This window comes from Diorhabda sublineata, chromosome 4, assembly GCF_026230105.1.
Source record: "Diorhabda sublineata isolate icDioSubl1.1 chromosome 4, icDioSubl1.1, whole genome shotgun sequence".
In the NCBI taxonomy this organism is placed as follows: Eukaryota; Metazoa; Arthropoda; class Insecta; order Coleoptera; family Chrysomelidae; genus Diorhabda; species Diorhabda sublineata.
This window is the reverse complement of record NC_079477.1, coordinates 26,570,919-26,594,512: the sequence shown is the minus strand read 5'-3', so window position 1 is coordinate 26,594,512 and position 23,594 is coordinate 26,570,919. Positions and strand designations below refer to the sequence as shown.

General features: G+C 31.8%; 2 protein-coding genes across 2 annotated transcripts; one reads left to right on the top strand and one right to left on the bottom strand.

Annotated features, from left to right (window-relative positions):
• Positions 1-5,235: 5,235 nt before the first annotated feature.
• On the bottom strand, positions 5,236-16,437 carry LOC130442431 (fatty acyl-CoA reductase 1-like). Its single transcript, XM_056776527.1, has 8 exons — positions 16,116-16,437; positions 13,787-14,035; positions 12,486-12,631; positions 11,136-11,245; positions 10,184-10,373; positions 9,121-9,206; positions 7,539-7,719; positions 5,236-5,619 (listed from the first exon to the last, which is right to left on the bottom strand). The coding sequence occupies exons 1-8, from the start codon at positions 16,317-16,319 to the stop codon at positions 5,268-5,270; spliced, it is 1,518 nt and encodes a 505-aa protein (XP_056632505.1). The 5' UTR covers positions 16,320-16,437; the 3' UTR covers positions 5,236-5,267.
• Positions 16,438-18,877: 2,440 nt separating this feature from the next.
• On the top strand, positions 18,878-22,994 carry LOC130442430 (leucine-rich repeat-containing protein 51-like). Its single transcript, XM_056776526.1, has 4 exons — positions 18,878-19,044; positions 20,322-20,533; positions 22,440-22,616; positions 22,732-22,994. The coding sequence occupies exons 1-4, from the start codon at positions 18,948-18,950 to the stop codon at positions 22,828-22,830; spliced, it is 585 nt and encodes a 194-aa protein (XP_056632504.1). The 5' UTR covers positions 18,878-18,947; the 3' UTR covers positions 22,831-22,994.
• Positions 22,995-23,594: the final 600 nt, after the last annotated feature.

The following is a 23,594-nucleotide window of genomic DNA, read 5'->3' as shown; positions in this document are numbered from 1 at the left end:
TCATTTTTTTGCATTTAAAGTCATGAAACTGTAAAAAATATCTATTTTTTTAATTTTCGTATTTTTTTTTCTAAATATGCCGTAAATGTCTTTTGGCTCAAAATAGGCTTCAGTTTCAGTAATTGCTTCTTCATTTGAACTGAATTTCTTACCGGCGAGCATTTTTTTAAATCATCTGACCCCCAGTTGTTACTGGGGGTCAGATCTGGACTATACGGTAGATGAGGAAGCAATTCGAAGTCTAATTCATTCAATATCACCATCGTTGCCATCGACTTGTGAATCGGTGCATTGTATTAGTGAAACAGTGGTTTTTGCTTCCTTCATTTTTGCATTCAAACAATCCGACAACTCTTTGTAGTGGCTGAATTTGCGGTTTTTAATAGTTTTAACCCTTAAATAGTAGAAAAACTTTTTTTTTCAAAATATTCATTTTTTTATGTAAATTGCGAAAAAAAAATATACGAACTTGATTCCACGACGTCAGAAACAGTTACGAAGGATTATATGTAGAAAGTCATCTGAGTATCCCTTGTATAAAATTTTTAACTGTCGCCGAATACCATTTCCTATTGATTTAGTCTCCAGTCGGCGACCTTAAGTTTACACACTCCATTCAAATAATCGATATTATTAATTTTTTAAATGAAAAACAGAGTAGGTATTGTTAGGAATATTTACATTCGTTTTTTTTTTAAACAAAAGAAATGCTAATCAGATTATAACTTATTACTTCTTTGCAAATATGATCATATCATTGTATTTATATTTTACATTGATATAATAGCTATTTTATTCATTGATCTTAAGTATATTCGATTATGCAACTAGGAAAAAACTTCCTATAAACTTTTTATAATGGTAAATTACGTAACAAGATTAGTAAGTAACACATTCACGAGAGCTCCATCAAGCTAGCAGCCAAACATTCGGAAAAATTAAAACAAATATATGAATCGAAAGGATTTTCAATGCTCGTTCTGAAATTCGAAACCCCGAATTTTCTCGTTGACCCGATAAAAAGATATTAATTAAAACGTGGTTGCAAATTCAGATTAGAAAATATTTTTTTCTACGACCGTGCGTTTTAACCCACTAGTGCGGGAAAGTAAAATTATGCACATTTTGACCATATTAGATAGTTTTTCACTTCTGAGATTATAACTATTGTTACTACAGGTAAATAAATATTTACGAAATAGTCCATCAAACAAAATTTAAACCTTTTCTAGCTTTTTGTAGCATTTTTAATTTTTTGAAAATATAAAATAATACAGATATTTTTTATATAACCATGTAATTGTTACTAAAACGTCAAAGTTGTCCAAAACGTCTTGGAAGTGACGGAATAAGTGCAATCTTCTTCTAAATTAAACCACATTAAGCCGAATCCCATACAATAATATTAATTCATCATCAACCGAGGAAGAACTTCCCGAAGCCATTTTGAAGGCTGCAAATGAAACTAATTCCTGCCAACTGACTTAAAACCGTTGCCGTCATCGTCATCTTTATGCGACCTGCAACCGATGCCATCCATCCTCATCGACGTCATCTACCCTCCAGTTGAAATCAAATAACTCCACTGGATCGGCAATTCTTACTAGTCTACAGAATGCAACATTGTGTTTTTAATATTAATATTTATAATAATTAGTAGTTTTTAGTTACAGTTTTTTATATTGTTGTGTTTGTTGGAATAGAATAATTTTTGAAAAATGGGTTGGTACACTTTTTGTATATACGGTCGTAGAAAAAATAATGTTCCTAACACATGCGTAAAGTGTCTTTCCCGCACTTGACCACTTGCCCGAACTCCGCTCCGCGTCGTTCGGGACAACTGCAGTCGCGTGCGGGAAAGTATCACTTTCCGCACTTGTTAGGAAAATAACTATTTATTCCCGTCCCAAAGTGTCCTCTGGAAAAACTAACTATCAAATGCTCGTAATTCTCTTGTTTCAAAAATATTTTCCTTTTTGTCTAAAGTCTTGGGGAAACCTAAGAAAAAAAATTAACTAATTTTTCTGGATTATTCATTGCGCACAACCCTGTGAGTTGGCTGAGCGCGGGCGCAGAAATTGATGATGTTTTGATGTTTGAATCAATTTGAATTAAGTAATTTGAAATAGTAGCATGTCAAACTATAGTCAGGTTTCCCTAATGCTTTAGACAAAAAGGAAAATATTTTTGAAACGAGAGAATTAGGAACATTTGATAGGTATTTTTAGTTTTTCTGGAGGACACTTTGGGACGGGAATACAAAATTTTCTACTCTGAATTTGCAACCACAGTTTTAATTAAAATCTTTTTATCGGGTCAAAGAGAAAATTCGGGGTTTGGATATTCAAAACGAGCATTGAAAATCCTCGATTCATATATTTTTTTTAATTTTTCCGGATGTTTGGCTGCTAGCTTGATGGAGCTATTCACGAATGTGTAAGGGGCTTATAACTCGTGTAACGTTCCACATTGTTTCTAAGTCCCCATTTTCTCCTATTCATACTGAATATACTGTTTGGTGGTGTAAATAGTATATTCAGTCAAAGAAACAATTTCTCTCACAAGATAACAAAAAATCAGTTATCATGACTTTTCCTCTCCAGAATTGCACAATATTATGAAGCTGTAACAATTTACCGCAATCAAAAAACACTATAACAAAAAACAAATTACCTTTCCAGAATGAGACGCCATTTCACTGATGAAATGTAAACTATTGAAAGTTTTTGTTGATAAACTTTGTTATCATTTTCGTTGGACGTAAAACGGTGTTACCAACACATTCACAATGAAATGTCGTTGTCCTGAAAAAAGGAACCATTTCCAAATATTGGCATCATATTTGATACCACGCCCGTTTAAGGTTTAAAACTATTCGCAAAAAATGTTAAGTACAATATGTACAGGTACGATAAAGGCAGTTGTTAGCGGGAATTCACAGCACGTGTTTATTTACATGAAACTGTCCTTTCAATTATTAATAAATAATTATTGCACTTGAACTTAATGATACATTTGCAATGAGAGATACACAAAAAAATCAAAATGATACGTTTAACAATTACTGCTACGATCGATACGAAAACAAAATTGAAATTATAAGTGAGAATTTATTGTACTATAATTATTATATTCCATTACCAATTTCAATCGTATCTGTGGATAAAGTAAAAAAATAAAAAAATCGCGATGGAAAAGTAGGGATTGATCGTAGAGGGGTGAAAAATTCGGAGCAATATTTTTTACTCTAAGCCATAACAAAAAAAATGCCTATTAAAAAATCGTAGAGGGTTGAAAATAAAAACAAAAAAGTTTATCAAAAAAATTTAGGGGTGGACTACCCTTAACATTTAGGGGGATGAAAAATAGATGTTCGATTTTCAAACAGAACCTACCCGATATGCACACAAAATTTCATGAGAATCAGTCAAGCCGTTCGGAGGAGTTCAATTACAAACACCGCGACACGAGAATTTTATATATTAGATGTTATTGTTATTTTCAGTTGGTTTTTTGTTGAGAAATGATGAAGTCCAAAGTTGACAAAATGTTCAGATTATTGAGTTTCAAAAGGTACCTTTTGAATCGTTGGACAATACAATACAATCGTCGGATTGTTGCTCAATACTTAACAATTCTTGAGATTACAAATTGGAGTACGTTTGCCTATCGCCATTTCATTTCGCTTTTTTGCTGCCGCGTGAGCATATCAAAAGGTGCTTATCGCCTGACAACTTAACTAAATTAGAAATTAACATGGTTGCCAACTTTGATTCTATAGAAAACAAAACCGTATGAGGTAAGGATAGTGTCGAGGTTGGGATAGGTTGGGTCAGCTGTCAATTTGATCAATTCTCAACAGATGTATAACTGTACCTCAAAATATGAAAGTTGAGAATTGGTAATCTCCTCCCTTATTCATAATGCATTGTTGGCATTTTCCCATAGCCTTTCCTTTTCCCATTGTAGAAGATAAAATCGGCCTCCAACCTACGTTAATGATAGCATATCAACTCCTGCAACAACTAATGTACTGGCTAACAATATTTTAAGCCAATTTCAGCATATATCTTTAATTTTGAAAGCTGAAGATATTTTTAAGTGAATTACCATCAATTATATATTACCATCAATTATATTTATCGCTACAGCTTGTTTTATTATCTATTCCTTTAATTAACAAAGGAAATGCCATTCCAAGATGTATGTAACCAAAAATCTATTTTATTCATCAATGTAATCTCCTTCAAATGCAATACAATGATTCCAACGCTTCTCTAACTTCTCGATGCCGTGCTTGTAGAAGGATTTGTCTTTTGTCTCAAAATAGGCTTCAGTTTCAGTAATTGCTTCTTCATTTGAACTGAATTTCTTACCGGCGAGCATTTTTTTAAATCATCTGACCCCCAGTTGTTACTGGGGGTCAGATCTGGACTATACGGTAGATGAGGAAGCAATTCGAAATCTAATTCATTCAATATCACCATCGTTGCCATCGACTTGTGAATCGGTGCATTGTCTTATTAAAACAGTGGTTTTTGCTTCGACATGAGTCGTTTTTCCTTCATTTTTGCATTCAAGAAATTTAAGTTTTCCCATCACATTTTATTAGATCTAATTAGGAGAAAATGGGCAGAGTTGATACTCCGGGAACCTTGATACACTATCAAATTTGCCGCCTAAATTTATCGGTGTAAAGTAGAGGCGGCAACGTAGCATCTATTTCGTTTCACTCTTACTTAACAAGTTGTTTTCATCACAATAACATCAGTGGGTTTGATAATAATTGACACGAGTTTTTGAAAGAGAATGTAATGTAATGTAAAGTAATGGATCATAACTGTACTTTAATTTTTTTTTTTTTTCGTTTAGTCCATAGTCTACAGTCAAGTACAATGTGAACAAAATGACTGATTGAAATACACATGCTTCAAGAAGTACTTTTAAATACCTATAATTATTGAACGTATCATGAATAATTCGTGTTTTGGTACTTGAAGTTTCAAGTATTCAGTTTAATACTTGTACTTAGATTTGTTTCAACCCCCAAAAAGAGTTCAGGTATATGCTGTCAGACTGGGTCTCCACGGGTCTCTACAGGTACTTTGTAGGAGTAGCATATTTCGGATTTGAATGTTTATTTATCATTTTATTACTTTTTAAATAAAAAAACTACAATTAGAAAATATTTTTGTATCAGTAATGTATGTAAAAATTTGAGAAATAAGAGAAATATTGTGAGCAAATGTTTATTTCCTATTTGTAACTTATTTTAACAAAACTCTGAATAAGATAAATTTACTAATTACATATAAAATTATTGTTAATATCGAAGCGGAAAGAATTTGACTTATCAGCTTCTTTTTCTGCTTCTCTTTCCCTTCTGTTAAAGTTGACATGGGATCCTTGAGCAAATAAACTCTAATGCCTTTAGAATAACTATCAAAATAAGCCTCCCAGTTCAAATTGAATATGTCGAAATTGAAGAGAGATCTATCTTTGAAGGAGAGTCGTTTGAGTAATTTTTGTGTATTATCATTAGAAAAATACCATTGTTTCAATAAATACGGACTAAAAAGTTCTTGTGTTTGATGAATTTTGTCGTACATGCTCATTATTCTATAACAAAAAAGATAAATACAATCAGTTTATTTGAAGAAAAACTAGAAAAGCATTTATTCAAATAATACCAATACCAGTTTTCTGAGGTCGTTAAAACATTAATTTCAGCAATATCTATCACGGATAAGGGATAGTAGGAGGATGTATTCAAGAATAAAAAAGTGTTTTGAAAAGCTACTAAGCAAGATGTAACTAATGTGGAAGTAGAGATGAAATCGTGAGGAATATGTTGAAAAAAGTGAACCACCAGTTTGTAAGTAAATAAAACAAGTTATAAAAAATTCAAATATTGGATAGTCGCCAGGAAAGGAGTTTCTGAAAGGTGGAGGGGAAAGGCTCACAAAGATTTGTGGTTTCAGAACAGGGAGAACTACTATTGATGAGATTTTAGTATCAGGAATCTCATGGAAAAGATTTTGGAATTAAACTTCAAACAAGATCAACTTTTTCATAGATTTTAAATAAAAATAAGCTGCTATATTTAAAATTATTTTGAAGGAAAAGTAATAAGACTTGTTGAAATAATTATGAAAACCACAAAAGCTGAAGCTAAAATATGAAAAACGGAATTAATACAGGGTGGTTTACTGTTCTCTATTTTTTTTTAACTTATATTCAAAACACATGATAAAGAAAATTTATGCTAGTCGAAAGGAAACAATTCCAAACTGGTTTTCACGAATTTTTGCATTTACTGACAATGGAGACTTGATACCAAGATAGAAAAGGCCTTAATTCAAATCTGCATGGACTTAGAAGGACAGACACGAACTGTGGGACTTTTAATTAACATCAGTATAAGAACTGAGTATATTTTGATGAACTTATGGAAAAAGTATGGCCGCAGATGCCTCAAATCCTCAATCTAGTTTTAAAAAAATTACGGAATTTTAATATTAGGGTTTAATTATCACTAAAAATAATGAATTAAATGCTGTTTTCAATGATTAAACTATATAAATCCTTACTACTATCAAGAAAATTGGAACTAAAACTAAATAAAACAATAATTAGACCTATTGTTATTCAGCTGAAACTTGGACTATCCCTTAAAATTGACAAAAATGCCTATGATTTTGAAAGTAAAATATTTGAACCAATTTATGAAGATATCAGAAGTAATATTTACAACGAAAACAGAGTAAACGTTATAAAAAACTACAGTGGTTCCAATATTTGTAGCGGATGAACGAAGAAAGTGGAACAATATCTATACAGGAGAAGCAGAAGGAAAAAAAGGATTGAACGCGCCACAAAAATGTGGTTAGATGGAGTAGAACAAGACTTAAGAAAATGGAAGTTGAAAATTTAAAAAACGAGGCTTAGGATTGAGAGAATTGTGTGATAAATTAGGCCAAATAGACTGTAGAGCCAAAGAATAAGTGAGTAAGAATCGTGTTGAACTGAATTGTTCAATCGAAGGGAGGGGGATAATTGAACTGTATATTGGTGCATTTGTTTTTTTCTTTGAAAATACGTAATAAACCAAATCCAGTGATTTCAATAGAATTTTCAGATTGAACTGAAAAATAAAGTGGCTCGAATATTTGGAGCGGATGAACGAAGAAAGCGGAACAAAGGACACAAAAATGTGGTGGAATGGAGTAGAAAAGGGCCTAAGAAAGTAGAAGTGGAAAATTTAAAAAACAAAGCTACGGAATGAGAGAATTGTAGCTGTGTGATAAATTAGGCCAAATAGAATATAGAGCCGAAGAGAGGGGTCACAATACAACTGTTTATCAGTGCATTTGTTTTATTTTTGTAAATATGTACCTAAAAACTAGACTAAGTTGTTTTGGAACCACTTCTTGCTTATACTTTTTTCGAATGTTTCCTCGAAATTATTATAAAACAATTGATTATGATATTAAATTAAAAAAAATCAATCTGAATTATAAATATTTTGTTTTACTCACGATTGTTTTTTTCCTGCTAATTTTAATCCTAAATCACATAGAAAAGCCATGCACACGTGCAAAAAGAACGTCAAAAATTTATAAACGTAATAAGATGACGTATTAAATTGTATCGGCAATTGGATCATTTTTACAGATGGAACTTCTCTTGTTACCGTATGTATTACTTCAAACCAGTCATCTGGAAGGAATAAAAACTGTGAATTGAGTAGATTTATACATGTGATTTATAAACTCAAAATGTTACTTGTGCTCAATGTTTAAAAACCAAAATTTTCATATTGCCGAATAACCATTTCTTATTTCATAATCCTTCATTTAATTTGAATCACTTAAAAACTGTTTATTCCTAAATTTTCTTTCAAAAATTGCGCCTCCATTTAAAATATTCTAGAAAAGTGCAAGATTTGCAAGAGTCTTGGAGTAAGATCAACATCACTTATTATGTTGCAAGATCAAGACTAATCTTGCATTTATTCATCACCTACTAGAGTGCAAAAATACTTTGATACAGTAGATTCAATAACTTTCGCCTTATCTTGCTTTTCACTTCCGAAGAGGAAAAGCTGCAGTGCAAGCTCTTCGATAATTACGTGATATTTTTGGTGATAAGTAATTAAATGGACATCAGAATCGGTTTTCTCGATATCATTTACATAATCGTCTTTTTGTTATTTGCCTCTTCTTTCCAACTATCTATACCAAACTTCCTTAAATCTATTTTCACATCTATCCATTTCTTCTTTCAGTTTTGTAGTCTTTTTTCTCTTTCCTTTGATAACATTTATTTCGGTATTCTTCAATTATTTATTCGTGCGACATATCTCAGCCATCAATAGCCTTTTATACTCGGGTAATTGACAGTCGGTGGTAAACGGCCATTATTTCTTTCTTCTCCAGATTGAATCCCTCCAAAATATTTCTATCTACCACACTTTCAGTCTAATTGCATCCTCTTTCCATTAGTAGTCTAGAGCAGTAGCATCACTGTTTTTCTTTTTTGCACTTCTTAAAACTCTATATTTTTGTTTATAATTGTCACCCCCAGTATTCTTTTCCATTGTCGTTTTTTCGGATCAATTTTAATCTCACACCAACTTAATTACTTCCACTTTTTGATTATGTTGAAGACGATTTCCACTCTGTTTTAATTTTACTGTTCCTATAATACTATAGAAAACTACTCATAATTGTATTCCCATTACATATACATTTTACGTTTGCCATTCGTAGCAAATTCTACACCCTATTCATAAACTTTACGTTACTACTGTTACCCTAAAAATTCTGTAACCCGGTATTTATGGACGATACTATGGAAAATAACGAAGAGAAAACAATCAAAGCCGAGAGACCACCATAAACAAACAACTTGAAAAAGCCCCATCAACATGTTCTAACGTCATACGTCAAAATCACGTGACAAACGCAAACGGATGTTACTACGAACGGTCGATGGGAACTGTCACTAACAGTTTTTAATTTTGTAGCAGCAAACGTCAACGGCAAACGAAAAGTCAAGTTTACGAATCGGCCACTTTTTATAATTGACTGAATATAAGATAACCTTTATATCACTTACCAGTTGTGATAGGTTTTTCTTGTGAGGTTATACAATGATATATATTAGCATCAACGGTACTGACGTCACCTCTTTGTAGCCTTAGCCTAAAAAATATAATTCATAAAAAAACAGAATAGAAAGATAGCAATAGAATATGTTGACGAACTCGTCCACTGATATAGACCGTGAAGCCGGTTCTGTTCTATTATATGAATAAGGGCTAGCCAAGTTTGGCGAATGGGCCTATATTTTTCCAAATTAAATTATGGTTTTTTATTTGACGGTAATTATTTGTATTGTTTTTATAAGCTATTTACAATATGTTGCTAGTGTTTTTATGAAAACAGTTTCTAAAAAGGCCTTAGATTTACGATTTCAAGAGCTCGAATTATTTAGAAAGTCATTGGATATAAATTGAGTAAATAATTTGATGTCATAGTGAACATATCGAGATAGTAAAAAGTAAAACATACGGTGAAGTTAAATAAATTAAATAAGTGCTAAGTAATAAGTGTTAGTGCATAATTAAATGTATTGGGTGTTGGTGTGTAAATAAATTCTGTAACTAAAATACACGGAGTGTAAAAATTCACTGTTTAAATAAAAAGAAAAACTTCACTACATAAATAAAATACAAGAGGGTCAAATAACAATTTGTATTTCGTAAAACCGTTACATTCTACTCGACGCTGCTTTGAGAATTCGAGGCACTAGCCTAGCTCTAATTTTTGTCATATTTAAATACTCATGTAGGATCCTTATAACATTATTTTTGGAAACGCCGATCTGTGCTGCAATTGCTTTTTTAAAAATCTATACAAATTGTCTCCATCGAAGAGCAGTGCACACAACTTTATAATACATCTACCTGGATAAGGTAATGGAACTAGGAACCTGCGAGTTTCACTAAATGGCATCGGCGTAACGACAGCGGGTTATTAGGGATATAACGTTACAATTAAACAAATTGAAAGCACAGAATTTAGCTCATATAAGACTTTATGCATTGATAAAATGATTATCTCTATCGAAAGCTTTGACCATGTCGAAGCTATACCTCAAATATTATTGTTTTGCTTACTTTTGTAATCCAGCGTACCATCCAGATGCGATAGAAAGATTAACTACATAATCAGCTGGTATAACATCTAGAATTCCACTATTATAATAATTAACCTTGTTAACACCTAAAGCATAAGTTACTGTGTCTCCATAGAGTCCGTTAATATTATCAACAAAACCGGTTATTGGTTCCGATTCAGATGGTAAAACTGCAATAAGAAAAAGTTAATCAGTTATACCTTAACCGCGTGAGAAATCCAGATTCTGCTAATTAAATTTTTTCAAAAGTTAGTTCAAAAAGAGAAAATCATTGGATTATTTCCATGTCGGATAAAGTATATTTGGGCCTTGGACCTGATATAGGGAAGTTTGTTTTTCTCTGCAGGTTTGGGATTCTGGTGGTTGTTAGGTAAAGATAACCTCTTCCGTGGTCCTTCCTGACTACCACGCGAATGGAGCGAAGCAAAACGGCTCGACGTACCAAACGGCTTCTCGTCGGCCATTTGGCTGATGAATTTTTTCACCTAGTTACAGGGAAATCGCAAAAAAAATGTACCGTTGTCGAAATAGGGTTTGGAAAAGAATTTCACCTAATGGCGATGAGGAAATTGTCCTGGAAGACAAGATACTTTCTAGGGACTTCTCTATATGCCGTAGGATGCGGGTTGTAGGTTATATTGACTTAAAAGATGTTCCTAGAGATATACTGGCACATGTATTGGCAGTACCTGAGAATAAACTGCTAAAGAGGAGATGGTTGGGTAGGTTTACTTTACCCAGTACTCTGATAAGCGATATTGGATCAGGTCTTTGCCGGGTTTGGGCATGAGACCGTTTATGCGGGTTTCCAACATCGAGGAAAGTTTGAAAATTCCAAAGCGTTGAATAGGTCGCAGAGAAAAGGTTATATCAGGTAGGTAACAAAGATGAAGATGAATATTTACTTGGTATCAATGATTGGAAATACGTACGTAAAGAGGGTCTAACGATCGTAACTGGTAATCCTTTTGATTTCCTTTTTATGTAATCTTCCACAACGCTCAAAGTAAATGTATAAGCATTTGGCCAATCTCCTTGTAATCTATAAAAAGTATAAATATGAGCACGAAACTATAGTAAATAACACAAAAACATACAGAACAGAAAAGATTAAATTTAATACCAATTTTTGAAACTCATGTGATTCTGTGGTATGCTTTGTTGAAGAATTTTCAACTTCTTGATCTGTTTTATATAGCAGTTATATTCTTATTTGAACAACGCATCTTAAGTAGATATTTTTTCGTTAAGTTCCCTTCTACCAAAGCGATCGCCCAAGAAGACTAAAGTGATGTCGAAAATATAAAAACTGGAACGCAAATTATTAGCTAACTTTATCATCACAGTGATTTTCATTATGAACCATATATGTAGGAATGTAATCTCCTTTCAGTACCGTGCCTGTCTTCAAGCGTGGGCTATCTGGTTGAATTGGTCTCGGAATAGTTGCTCTACTTTCAGTCCATTCCAATTTCTAATATTTCGTATCCACGATAGCTTTTTATGTTCTTATAAACCTTTCCGTTAATGATCGGGTGAAGATGTTTGGTACTCCGTATTATATGCCCGACCTTTCATATTTTTATTATGCTTAGGAGCTCTCGATCCTTGTTCAGCTGACTGAGTACCCTTTTATTTCTGGTATGCACAGTCCACGGGATCTTGGGGATTTCCCGATAGCGCCATAACTTCAACGTTTCTATTTTATTCATAATATCAGCTTCAAGCGAGCATGTCTCTTATCAGTACAAAAAATCTTCATACGTAACAGCAATGTGTGAGTTTTCTATTAGTTTGTTTTAGAGAATTAGTTTCCATTTTATGAATGTCCTTCTTGCCATTTCAATATTCGCTTTTATGTGATTGTCCGTTGATTGTTATCGGTATTAATTCTATGTTTATTCTTCTTGCAGTCATCCATTTGGTTTTCTTGATGTTTGTATCAATACCTCAGCCTCATGCACTCTGTCCAGCAGTATTTGAGTGTTTTCTGCAATAATATCTGTACCTTACGTTGTCTATAATTTCACCACCTATCATTACTCGCTCCATTCTACAAGCTTCGCAAAATATGAACTCTGAATAGGTGAATAATTTGAAATATATGCCTACATAACCTCAATTATACAGTTTCTGTTTGAAGCTCAATTTGTGACACTCATGAGCCCATTTATCTGATGTTGAGGTGACATGAGTCGCACAGGTCTTATGCGTTTGAAGCATGTTCTCGATGGAGTGCTATAATTGTACAATTTAAAAAGAAAACATTTATTCATACTTACTGTTGCTGCATTGACTTAGCGCCATCTTCATTGACGTTTTCCAAACTTTTTAGCAAATCCTCTGCTGCGATCGCTGGTTCATAGAACACTTCGTGTACTTCAAATTTTGGAAAATTTGAATAAATGGATGAAAGATATACGAACGTCTATAAAAAATCAAGTCAATTTTAATTCGGTTTACATCACCAAAGTAACGTGTTTTATACATTTAGTTCCGGGAACTTTGTCTTCAAATGAAGACGACGATGTCATTACCACGTACTAGTACTTAGGAAGTAGAGTTTATTTCTAAATAAGATTCTCCTGGTTGATAAGTTTATAACCAAAGATGTATTTCAACAACATCTGATTTTTATTTTTTTGTTGCTCCATGATCGCACTCTCAGCTTCACAAGTGACATGTCGTATCGCTTGGCAACAAGAAGCTGACGTACAACTCGGTTGTATCTTTGCTGGAACGTTGTTGGATATGCATTTTGTATAAAACAGATGTTCCCAAACTTTTTTTCCTCGTAAACCACTTTCAAAATACTTAATATTAGTTTTAGTTAACCAACTCGTCAAAAAATCAGATCTAACTATAGAAATTCAAGTACATTCCTGTTGTAGAGCTTCCCGTGGAGCCCTGAGGGTGCACCTGGATTACTTTGGGAATCACATGGAAGATTCACGCTGACGACATCGTATCCGTTATTGAACTGGTTTGGTAGGACCATTGCCTAAGTTGAAACATAACCTGTTTGAGCGAATAAAAATGATTTGCTTATAATAAAGCATTTTTTTCAAAACACATGAACCAATGATTTATCTTTTCTTTATCGATCATATTCATGAATTAGTGAGTTTAACACGCTTTTTCGTATCGTTTCAAGATGCAAATAGACTCGAGATGTCAACAATGTCATAATTTAATGACATATTTCGTTTGTCAACGCCAATTTTGCCAATTCTTGATGCATTCAGTGACACTAAATGATCATCTCCAAATAAGTAGCTCCAGTATCCCCAAAAGTTGAAACGTTTGAAACTATTTTTTTTTCTCTTAATCCTAAAATCAATTATGGAAAATTGGGGAGTTTATCATCAAATACATGCCTTAAATACGGAATAAAATCATCAATTTGTTAATATAACATTGAAGACAAAAAATTGGGGAAAATTTTTTTAGTATCAGTATAATAAAAATTAATGACCCACTATTAATTAGATTCATAATTTGGTTCTGGAAATATTAAGTAATCATTACATTATTTGATACTAATTACATGCTATTATTTAAATTAATCTGTTCTCAAACTGACCTTGATATTTTTTATTTCTTTGGCAATATCTAACAGTGCAATAGTTCCTCTTACATTAACAGACGTGGCATTTTTTAAACTTTCAGAAAGCTTAGAAGCAGCTGCGCAATGGAAAAAACATCTTACTTCGTTTATTATTAGCTGTTTATCAGCTACCGATAAACCTAAATCTGGTTCTTGTAAATCGCCTCGAATCAAAGTCACCTTCTTAAAAAAATTAGCATCGCTCCTTTTAAGAGGTTCAAACGCCTGTAAAAAATAAAATTTCCATAAAGAGGATGTATAATATATAAAACCAAACCACTACACAATCATTCACTTCATCACTTTTATTCGTTTTATGCAACATCAAACATATCGGATCAGATATTCCATGTTAAAATTTTCTGTAGCAGTTCTTTCTTGATACTTCTTCTCCATATTCATACAGGTCCTCTTTTGCCTGTGGTATGAAAATTAAATGCTTGACTGGTTACGTTTGTTGCTGGTTTCAGTAGTGTATGACCTATCCATCTCTATTTTCGCTTCGAAATCGTTACGTAAAACGATACGTATTAATTTTCTGTAACATCCTTCTGTTATATTTTACATAGCGCTAGGCCTATTCTTTGGATATAATTGTCAATACCTCCTTTTATACTTTCTATGCTGCCTAATTCTTCTAAATAGACGCTTCGATATCGATTTTGCTGTATTGTTATATCTTTTTTTTTGCTGTTTATATTAATAAACGTACGTATTATAGACTAAATTAATTAATTATGAATGACCTACTTTGAATGCCTTCTCATATAGTTTGAATATTTGATGTGAAAGTCTGACCCACAAAACATACCTAATAAAAGGTCTGGCATGTAAATTTCGGCAACACAAATTTAGTTCTGCCACTTACCAATCGTGGCGCTAATGTAATAAAAATGTGTCATTACTTGTCAATGTCAATTGTCACGATTAATAAACATTTTTTTCAATTTCCCAAAAGCTTTCATGATGTGTGTTCTAAGTAGGAAGAATTTTCTAAAATTCAATGCTTAGCATCAAATTATCGCTTGTTTGAAAATAATTTTCTGGAAAGTGATTTTACAAATTTCGGTTTTTTTACTGTAGCTGGAACTAGTAAGAACATTTCAACACCTAGGGAAATGGTAATGTATCAAGTTCATCGGAATACAATAGCCAAAATATCAAAATTGAGAAACAGTTTTAAAAAAATACAAAAAGTTGTTGAAGACATTGAAGAAGATGTGTGAAATTGGATCATTTGGGTGTGTAGATAAGGTACAGCAAAATTATGGACTTTACAGGATAAAACAAAAGAAGTTTATACAATCTTTTACTTCAACTGTTTATTTATTTTCATCTCACACTTTCCACTGTGGTTTTTAAAAAAAAATTAGTTGAAAATTTAATTAAATATTATTCTGTAAATAAACGTGTCCCAGTTCTAAGATGATTTTCATCGTGAATTAAGGAAACTGCGAAATCAGAACTGGGTGGATCCGAATAATTTAGAATACAGAAATTATGTGTTGTAAATTTAAATGAACCGCGAAAATAAATTAGTTCTGCCACGTACCAACGAAGGCACTGGCATCGAAAATCCGCCATGTTGTTTCCATTGAATAACAACTAAGTTTGCATCTGTGACCTGACCTTCACATCACTTTTTAGTGCCCTCAAATATGTCAAAAATATGTGTGCTATTGGTCTTTTCTGTTTGGTTCTATTAGATAGTTATACGAATATTTAATAAACTATTCTAACTATAATAAACTTGGCTGTATAGTTATTCAAGTCTCAATCTGTTATAAAAATTGTTTAAAATTGCTCATAGTGCTTACACTAAAGTTTTCCAAGGCACAGATAGTCTGTAACCGCTTTATACTGGTTCTAAGTGCTACGTGTAAGCTTGTAATTAATTATAAATAAGTTTTTAAAGTGTCATGGCTGGCAGAGTTCATAGTTCAAGGCCTTTTTATCATTTCATGTGACACTAATTCTTCATTTTCCTGATACAGTTTTGACTATGTCATTCACAGAGAGAGGGATATTCGTTGTGGATATGTGGATGCGATGAGGGAGTTTATAGAGAGAGAAAGGATTTGGTCCTGATATAGAAGTTGCTCCTATGCAGAACGAGGTCGTGGTAATAGGTTTGTGATTGCGTTGCTTCAGACTGAAAAAAAAAACCGGACGACCAACGAGGCTCGAAGAAGAAGAAAAAAAAGCTGTCATTCACAGTTTGAATACTTCAAAAGATAAAATATAAATTTAGGTATTAAACTGTTTTAATATATAAATTACTTATTTAGGCAATGATTATATTTACCAATGAATCAAACATTTCGGCACAACGTTCTTCGGCACTTTTTCCATCTTTATCTCTTATCAAAACGTAGATACGTTGGGGGTGCAAAGTTCTTAATATTTTTTCCAAAATCAACTTTCCTACAAATCCCGTTGTGCCCGTTAATAAAAACGTGCTGTTTTTATAAAAATGTTGGATTTCACTTAGTTCTAGATTCGCAGCCATTTTCGATAACACTCAAATAAAACAAAGTAAGAAAATGATATTAACTTTAGGCATTCGTGTGGGAACAATAAACTATTGTATTGTAATAAGGGTTAAAATCTATGTTAATTTCGCGATCAATAATAATTATTGCGTCTTACTTATATAAGTACATTTATATATGGTAAAATATAATTTTGAAAATGACTTGTTTGTATCATTGTCTTCAAAATAATACCCACAAAATGGTTTTTATTTGAGGAAATCGTCACTATAATGGGCTTCAATTTAGACTAGAAAATATGGGAAAAATCTGGTCATCTTTCGAAGCTTTGTGAAAATTCATTCTGCTTTTCATTTAAGAATTTTTCTAAGAAATTGAAGAACGATTGACGAGGAAAACACTCTGATCATATTCCAAATTTCGTAGTTTCTAAACGACCTTGTTTTGACCTTTGCAATACATGTCAAAATCACAATTTCTCCTCAAACAATCCGGCTCGAAGGACCATATGAAATATATTGGATTTAGTAAAATCTATGTGAATTTCACCATAAATAATAATTATTGCGACTTACTTATTTAAGTACATTTATATATAGTAGAATATAATTATGAAAAAAACTTGTTTGTATCACTGCCTTCAAAATACTACTCACAAAATTGTTTTTTTTTTAAGGAAATCGTCACTATAATGGACTTCATTTTAGACTAGAAAGTATATTGAGGAGACTCCTAGGTCAAAATCTTGGTCCTCTTTCAAAGCCTTGTAAAAAATCATTTTGCTTTGCATGTAAGACTTTTTCTAAAAAATTGAAGTGCTATTGACGAGGAAAACAGTATGATTATATTCCAAATTTCATAGTTACTAAACGACCTTCTTTTGACCTTTGCGATACACATCAATATCACAACTTCTCCAACAATCCGGCTCGAAGGACTATGTAAAATATTGGATATTCAAGATATCTATATAAGACCAGTCTAACATCCAGTACAGCCACACTGCGTACAGCGTTTATTCAAAAATGCCGATTTATATTTGAAACAACCTCGTCGTTGCAGCAATAAAAAAACAGTTAGTTTGAGCAAGATTGTGCATCACCACACTGAAGTGTAGCGATTTATTGACTTTAGAATTTTCATGTAAATGACCAAACCTCAAAAAAAACTTGTCAAATAATGAATTAGAAATTTCGTAATTCAATCCATCAGCTTTTTATATTAAATTTCGTTTTTGTAAAAGAAGAGATGAATCGCAATATGAAAATATAATTAAATAAGTTATTTATTCCTTTGGAGTTATATTTGGAGTAACAGTGCACCCTGCATTTGATAACTACTTTAACTTACTATATATACAAATATACCAACAGAACAATATATACAAATAAAATTAAAATTAAACGAAGTCGCGCATGCCGAATCTCTAGAAGCCGAGTAACTCTACATAGATCTAGGCATTCTAGATTTGCTCGTTTAGCTGTCTCTATCTATTCCAAACTTCACGCCTTGATTTGTGTAAGTGAAGAATAGAAGGAGGTGGCATGACATAATGTAGAAGGTAAAGAAATTTAGGTATGCTGGTTTTCCTACAAAGGGGTATCAGGTATATCGGAAAGGATTAAGTTAATTGCACTCTATTTGGACATTAAGAAGGTTATAAAACGGTCGAAGAATGAAAAATGTCGTTAATGAACGTATATTATGTATTTTTAAATGCAAAGGCACAAAGCGAGGTCGCCAAATGTCAACAAGTTACGTTACTTTAGAAAAACACTATATAAATATCTATATCATCAATCTATGCACATATTTGATTTTGTAGATAGAATATTTGTTTGAGTATTCTATTCACGTTATTTTTTAAACAACATGCTTCAGATTTTTAAAATATCTTATTTTATAAACACCATCAAATTAACATTGTAAAATACCTGATGTAAAATGAATACGCATTCTATTACATCAGAATCACGTTATTAGCTTATTGAAAAGATTATTTTTAGACTTCTAATAGCATTAAATAAAACACAGCAAAGCACCAATTCAAAGTTTTTCATAACACGTTTATTTTTCCGTACTAGTCTCCCATTGTTGCTTTTTCCGATACGAAATCAATATTAGGCCATGCAAGAGACACAAAAATAACATAAATTAATCCGCTGTTTACTACAAGCTCTTAAATACCACTCTTCTCTCTGTAAATTATATGTCCTCTTGCGACGTTGTTATCCAGCTATTCACACACCTGATTTGCTGGGCATCTTGGTTGATCCTTTTGGAGATGTAAATCCGCCATTATATGCAAACAAAAATAATAAATAACATAACTACATAGAGATGGAACCATAGCTAATTAATTATTAAACAGATGTTTAATTTTTTAACCGTAAACTATCTCCAAATAACCTAAAAACAATCAAAACTCAAAAACTGAATTCAAAAAAACATATTAATAGTACCTATATGTATAAAAAAATATTTCTATACGTTGGAATCAACAATAACTGGCCTAGAATTGATAAGCAGAAACTCACTTCAAATTTTGGCATTAATGTTATGAAGCATGCTTCATGATAGTGACACCTTTTGTCATATAATTTTTCTATGATAATATTTTTATCTATAAAAAGAAATATTTAAAAATGGGGGTAGATCACGAGGACATGCTACGCGCCGGAAAACCTGCTGATTTTTCTTTCAGAAGACTTACGTATATAGATGTCGCAAAATTCTTAGAAAGTAAGTCAATTTTTCTCCTTATTACATTATTTTCTTTGCTTCGTTGATTATTTGTGAGGTAAATTCGAAATTTACGAGACAATATTTAGGTACTTAAACACCTTAAACCTTTTTAGAACTTAAAAGTCTTGTATTTTATTTCGATAATTAATATTTTGATAAAAACCGAATTAGGACGTAACGTCAATTTTTTATGTTTTTTGAAAATTATTTTTCATCAAAAGAGACCTAAAATCAATACGATTTATCAAGAAAAACATATAAAAAGATCTAAGTAGTAAAAAGATGTTTTTTATGTTATAATTTTCATTTAAAAATTTCTGGTTTTGTAAAAACAAATTTTCCCGGTTATCTGTTAACTTAGTTTTATTTAATTTGAAAGCTATCTTACAACTAATAGATCTGCAAGTAAAAATTCTTGTTTGTGTATATGTTACAGGAAAAGTGGATTCTCCAGTAAGAGTTGACTCTTCCTAGGTAAAGTCGACTCTTATTGGACTTTTTAGTAAAAGTTGATTAAAAGGGAAAAGTGATAAATTTTGAACAACATTTACTAGACAAAGTTGACTAGACCTAGGGAAAGTATACTCTTACTGCCTTGAGTTAGTAAAAGTTGACTTTTTACAAGGGGAAAACCGATTTGGCCTTGGTAAAGTCGACTCTTACTGATATTTTCATGAAAAGTTGATTAAATGGAAACAGTGATATTTTAATCAACAAGAAAGTCAGAGTTGACTATATCTCTTACTACCTTGAATTAGTGAAAGTTGACTTTCCGTAAAGAAAAACAGTCTTCCTAATAAATAAATAAAAAATAAATAAATAAAAAACAAATAAAAAAGCAAAAACTCCTAACCTAACCTCAAATTCGAAGAATCACGACACACATTAGGTAGATAACTTTACAACTTTAAACTACTCCGTTTACTGCAACTGATTATTGAAATGTAAACACTTACTGAATCATTGGTCGATGTTGTTAATAGCATCAAATAGACACGTAAACGGGAAGACAACGGTAAAGACAGTAAACAACTAGAGCTGGAATAAACATAAACAAAACAAAGATATGCGCGCGCAGTTATATGAGAAGGCCAACATCTCGGAATAAACTTTTACTAAACCACAGTAGGTATAGTTAACTCTTCCTAGGTAAAGTTGATCTGTTTATTTTCATCCAACTTTTACTGAAACTTTTAGTAAGAGTTCACTCTTCCTAGGCAGAGTCAACTCTCCCTAACAATCTACATTTCCTGTAACATATATACACTTTATAGCTGTTGGTCTCGAAGGAGCTAGGTTCACTAGAGTAGCGGGAGTTCCAGGAAAAGGAGAAAAAAAGAAATTCTTAACTAGATCGATTTGGTTAAACAACAATCAATTAAGAAGTATAACCAATATGGATATATTAACCGAAGCAGTCTTGGAATACCCTGATCAGCTGGGTTGGATCGATTTCTCATTTAACCGTATTTCCGAAATTGATGAGGTAAATTTATATGCGTATAACTATGTTGTAAGTTGTAAATGTTGCCAAACTGTTGAAATGGTATTATAATCTAATAACCCCAAGGTTGTTGAGGATAGGTTGCCAGTTAACGAAAGAGGGAAGCCGTTACGTCACTTGTTGAAACCGATACGAAGAATAAGCAGTGTAAACATTCTAAATCGTGCCATTTGTTACCTCTTACTTTGTATCCGCTTTTTTTGATGAACTGTGTTTTTAAATTTATTTATTGACATAATATATCAATGCTTTTATATGTTAAATTATTTACTTAGATAAAAAATTGCTACAATACTAAGTAAATATAGATTTCTTCTAATTAGACTAAATAGGTATTTGGAATAATGAAGAAATACTTTGTTATGAAAGTGTGAAGTGTGAATTTGGAACAAACAACAGTACCATAATGAAATTACCAAAAAATAGTGATGTAATTAAATTTGCAATGGACTGGAACACCCTTTATACTACTGAATATTTCAAAATCTTTTCTTTTTATTTATAAATATCCGGTTTTATAGTTTTCCTCAAAAAAGGCCGAACAAATCGACTAAAACATTCTTATGTTCTCGTCTGTCGACTTGACAGATGATGTCATGTCTATATCGGACAAATTACTGGGCAACCTCCAAGGACTCTTTCACAAACCATAAATCTACTTTAACAAATGTGTCAAATGTCTTCTGACGTCACAAATCAACTCAAAAGATTGAAGAAATATTATTTGGACTTAATATGACAATTTTCTTGACAGTATAACCAAAATGGAAGCTTTTTGGTGAGGGCTACACAAAATTGGATTGTGTGAGATTAATGGAAGTAAACAGTCATTTGCCTTGTGGCAACTAGCCTTGATAAACGTCAACAATTAAGTTTAATGATTCTTCTTTTTTAATTGGCGATGAAGTCAACTAGCTATTAACATTGTATATATTAACTCTGCATTGAAATAATGTATTTGTATTTTCTAAATAGACTTCCAACAAAAAAAACTTAAAGTTTGAGTCAATATCAAATTTGGTCTTCCTTTGGGCCGGTTTCTTAAGTGTTTTTTTTTAACTTCACTATTATTTTTCATTCTAGCTATCGTATTCGCTGCGATTTTATAAATCTGGTGATAGTCTCTTTATCCAAGATTTCCCTAATTTCTGCGTTCATAAAGATTCTATATTGTCCGTCATTTAACTGTTTTGGCTCATATATTCTTCTGATAAGTTTTCTTTCGAAGGTGTTAAGTTTTTCTTCGTCAGCTTTTGCTAGATTCATCGTTTCTCCTCCAAAGGTTACTGTTGGTCTTATTTCCGGAATTTATGATATGCTCGGTAGCCTGCTTGAATCCTTTCAGTTGTTAACTGATACTCCAAAGTATTTAAAATCGTTAAAATAAAATTATATATTATATATAAAATATTAATATGAGCAACAAATATGTCAACAATACGTAAGTGGAAATTACAATAAAAATATGACATTTGACAACTGACATTGACTTATAATGTTTTATTATAGAGGGTAGTTATACTACACCCTATGTCTAGACAAATTCCAATATGGAAGTGTTATTTACCGTCTAAAACTTTCTCAACGTGTCTCCCATATGAGGTGATTTCATAGAGGTATGACAGCTTCAAGTAGGATGAGCTAAACTGCTGATAGAGAGAGAAAGATCGGCTTACTACTACTCTCGACTCTATAGAGAAATAGAGAGTGTTGAACTCTGTCTTGACATAGTACAATTTCATACTGTTCTGTCTATCTTTAATATTATTTCTATGGATGATTCTACTTACCTTTACGTTGCATATTTTATAATTAGTATCATAAATGCCTCATAAAATGCTCCACTTACGAAAAGATCTTATTATTAATGGAAAAATATTTATTTCAGTGTATAACGAAATTCAAGTATTTAAAAATAGTCTATTTTCATGGTAACTGCATTTCTGATTTGGACGAAGTGAAAAAATTGAAACCGCTGAGCAATTTGAGAAGTGTTACTTTTCATGGGAATCCCATATCTAATCATCCCCAATATAGAAGTTTTGTAATAGCTATTTTACCACAGGTACTTCTCAAATTAAATTGCAAATATTTTCTCAACTAAAATTTGTGAGATATATAATTAAAAAACATTTCAACAATATGGGATTGAAGAATTAACAAGTATGTAAAATTTTCAGTTGGCAAACTTGGACTTTACTCCGATCCTCGCAAACGAGAAGAAATTCGTACAACCATCTGATTTAATTAGGAAGAAAGAAAAAAAGAATGCCAAGTAGTTCCTTAGTATATGGTGTATTGCAAATATTTTTGAATAAAATAGATTTTTAAAAATCTTTTACCAAAAAATTATCATTAACTACTCAATTCTAATTTTTCATTAGTTCATTATTATCTAGATAACTTATGAAAACAGGTTAGTAGAATAATGTTAGAAGAAGAAACTGACAGCTGTTAAATTTAACCTAAATGAATCAATATAATTATGTTTCTCAATATTAATTTTCAAAAATATTTAATCATTCTTATTTAACATTAAAGACAAACCATTATTGTAAACTATAATAATTTATGCTTTAAAAAACTTATTCACTCCAAACTCACCATATCAACATAAATTACCACGTAGCTTTGTTTCTATTTATTCTATTCATTATTCAAAATTACATTTTGAATTATTTGAAACTTGACAATTGGCAAAATCTTTCTCCAGAAAAACTGTAGGTAATCGATATAAGGACTAAGTGTATATATATATATATATATATATATATTTATATATATATATATATATATATATAAATATATATATTAATACAATTGCAGCAAAAGTTTAGTTTGAGTAGTTTTTTATGAAATACTTTTATAATACTTATACGAGGGTAGTTCCCGAAAACAGTCGGGACCGAGTTACCTCGCTTTTTAGTGTACTTATAGCCATTAGGGAGAAGGATGTAACAATGTCTGTTGCGGAACAGATCATTATTCGTTTTTTGGTCAAAATACGCAGAAATTTATCGAGTAATTCGGGGCTGAATATGTC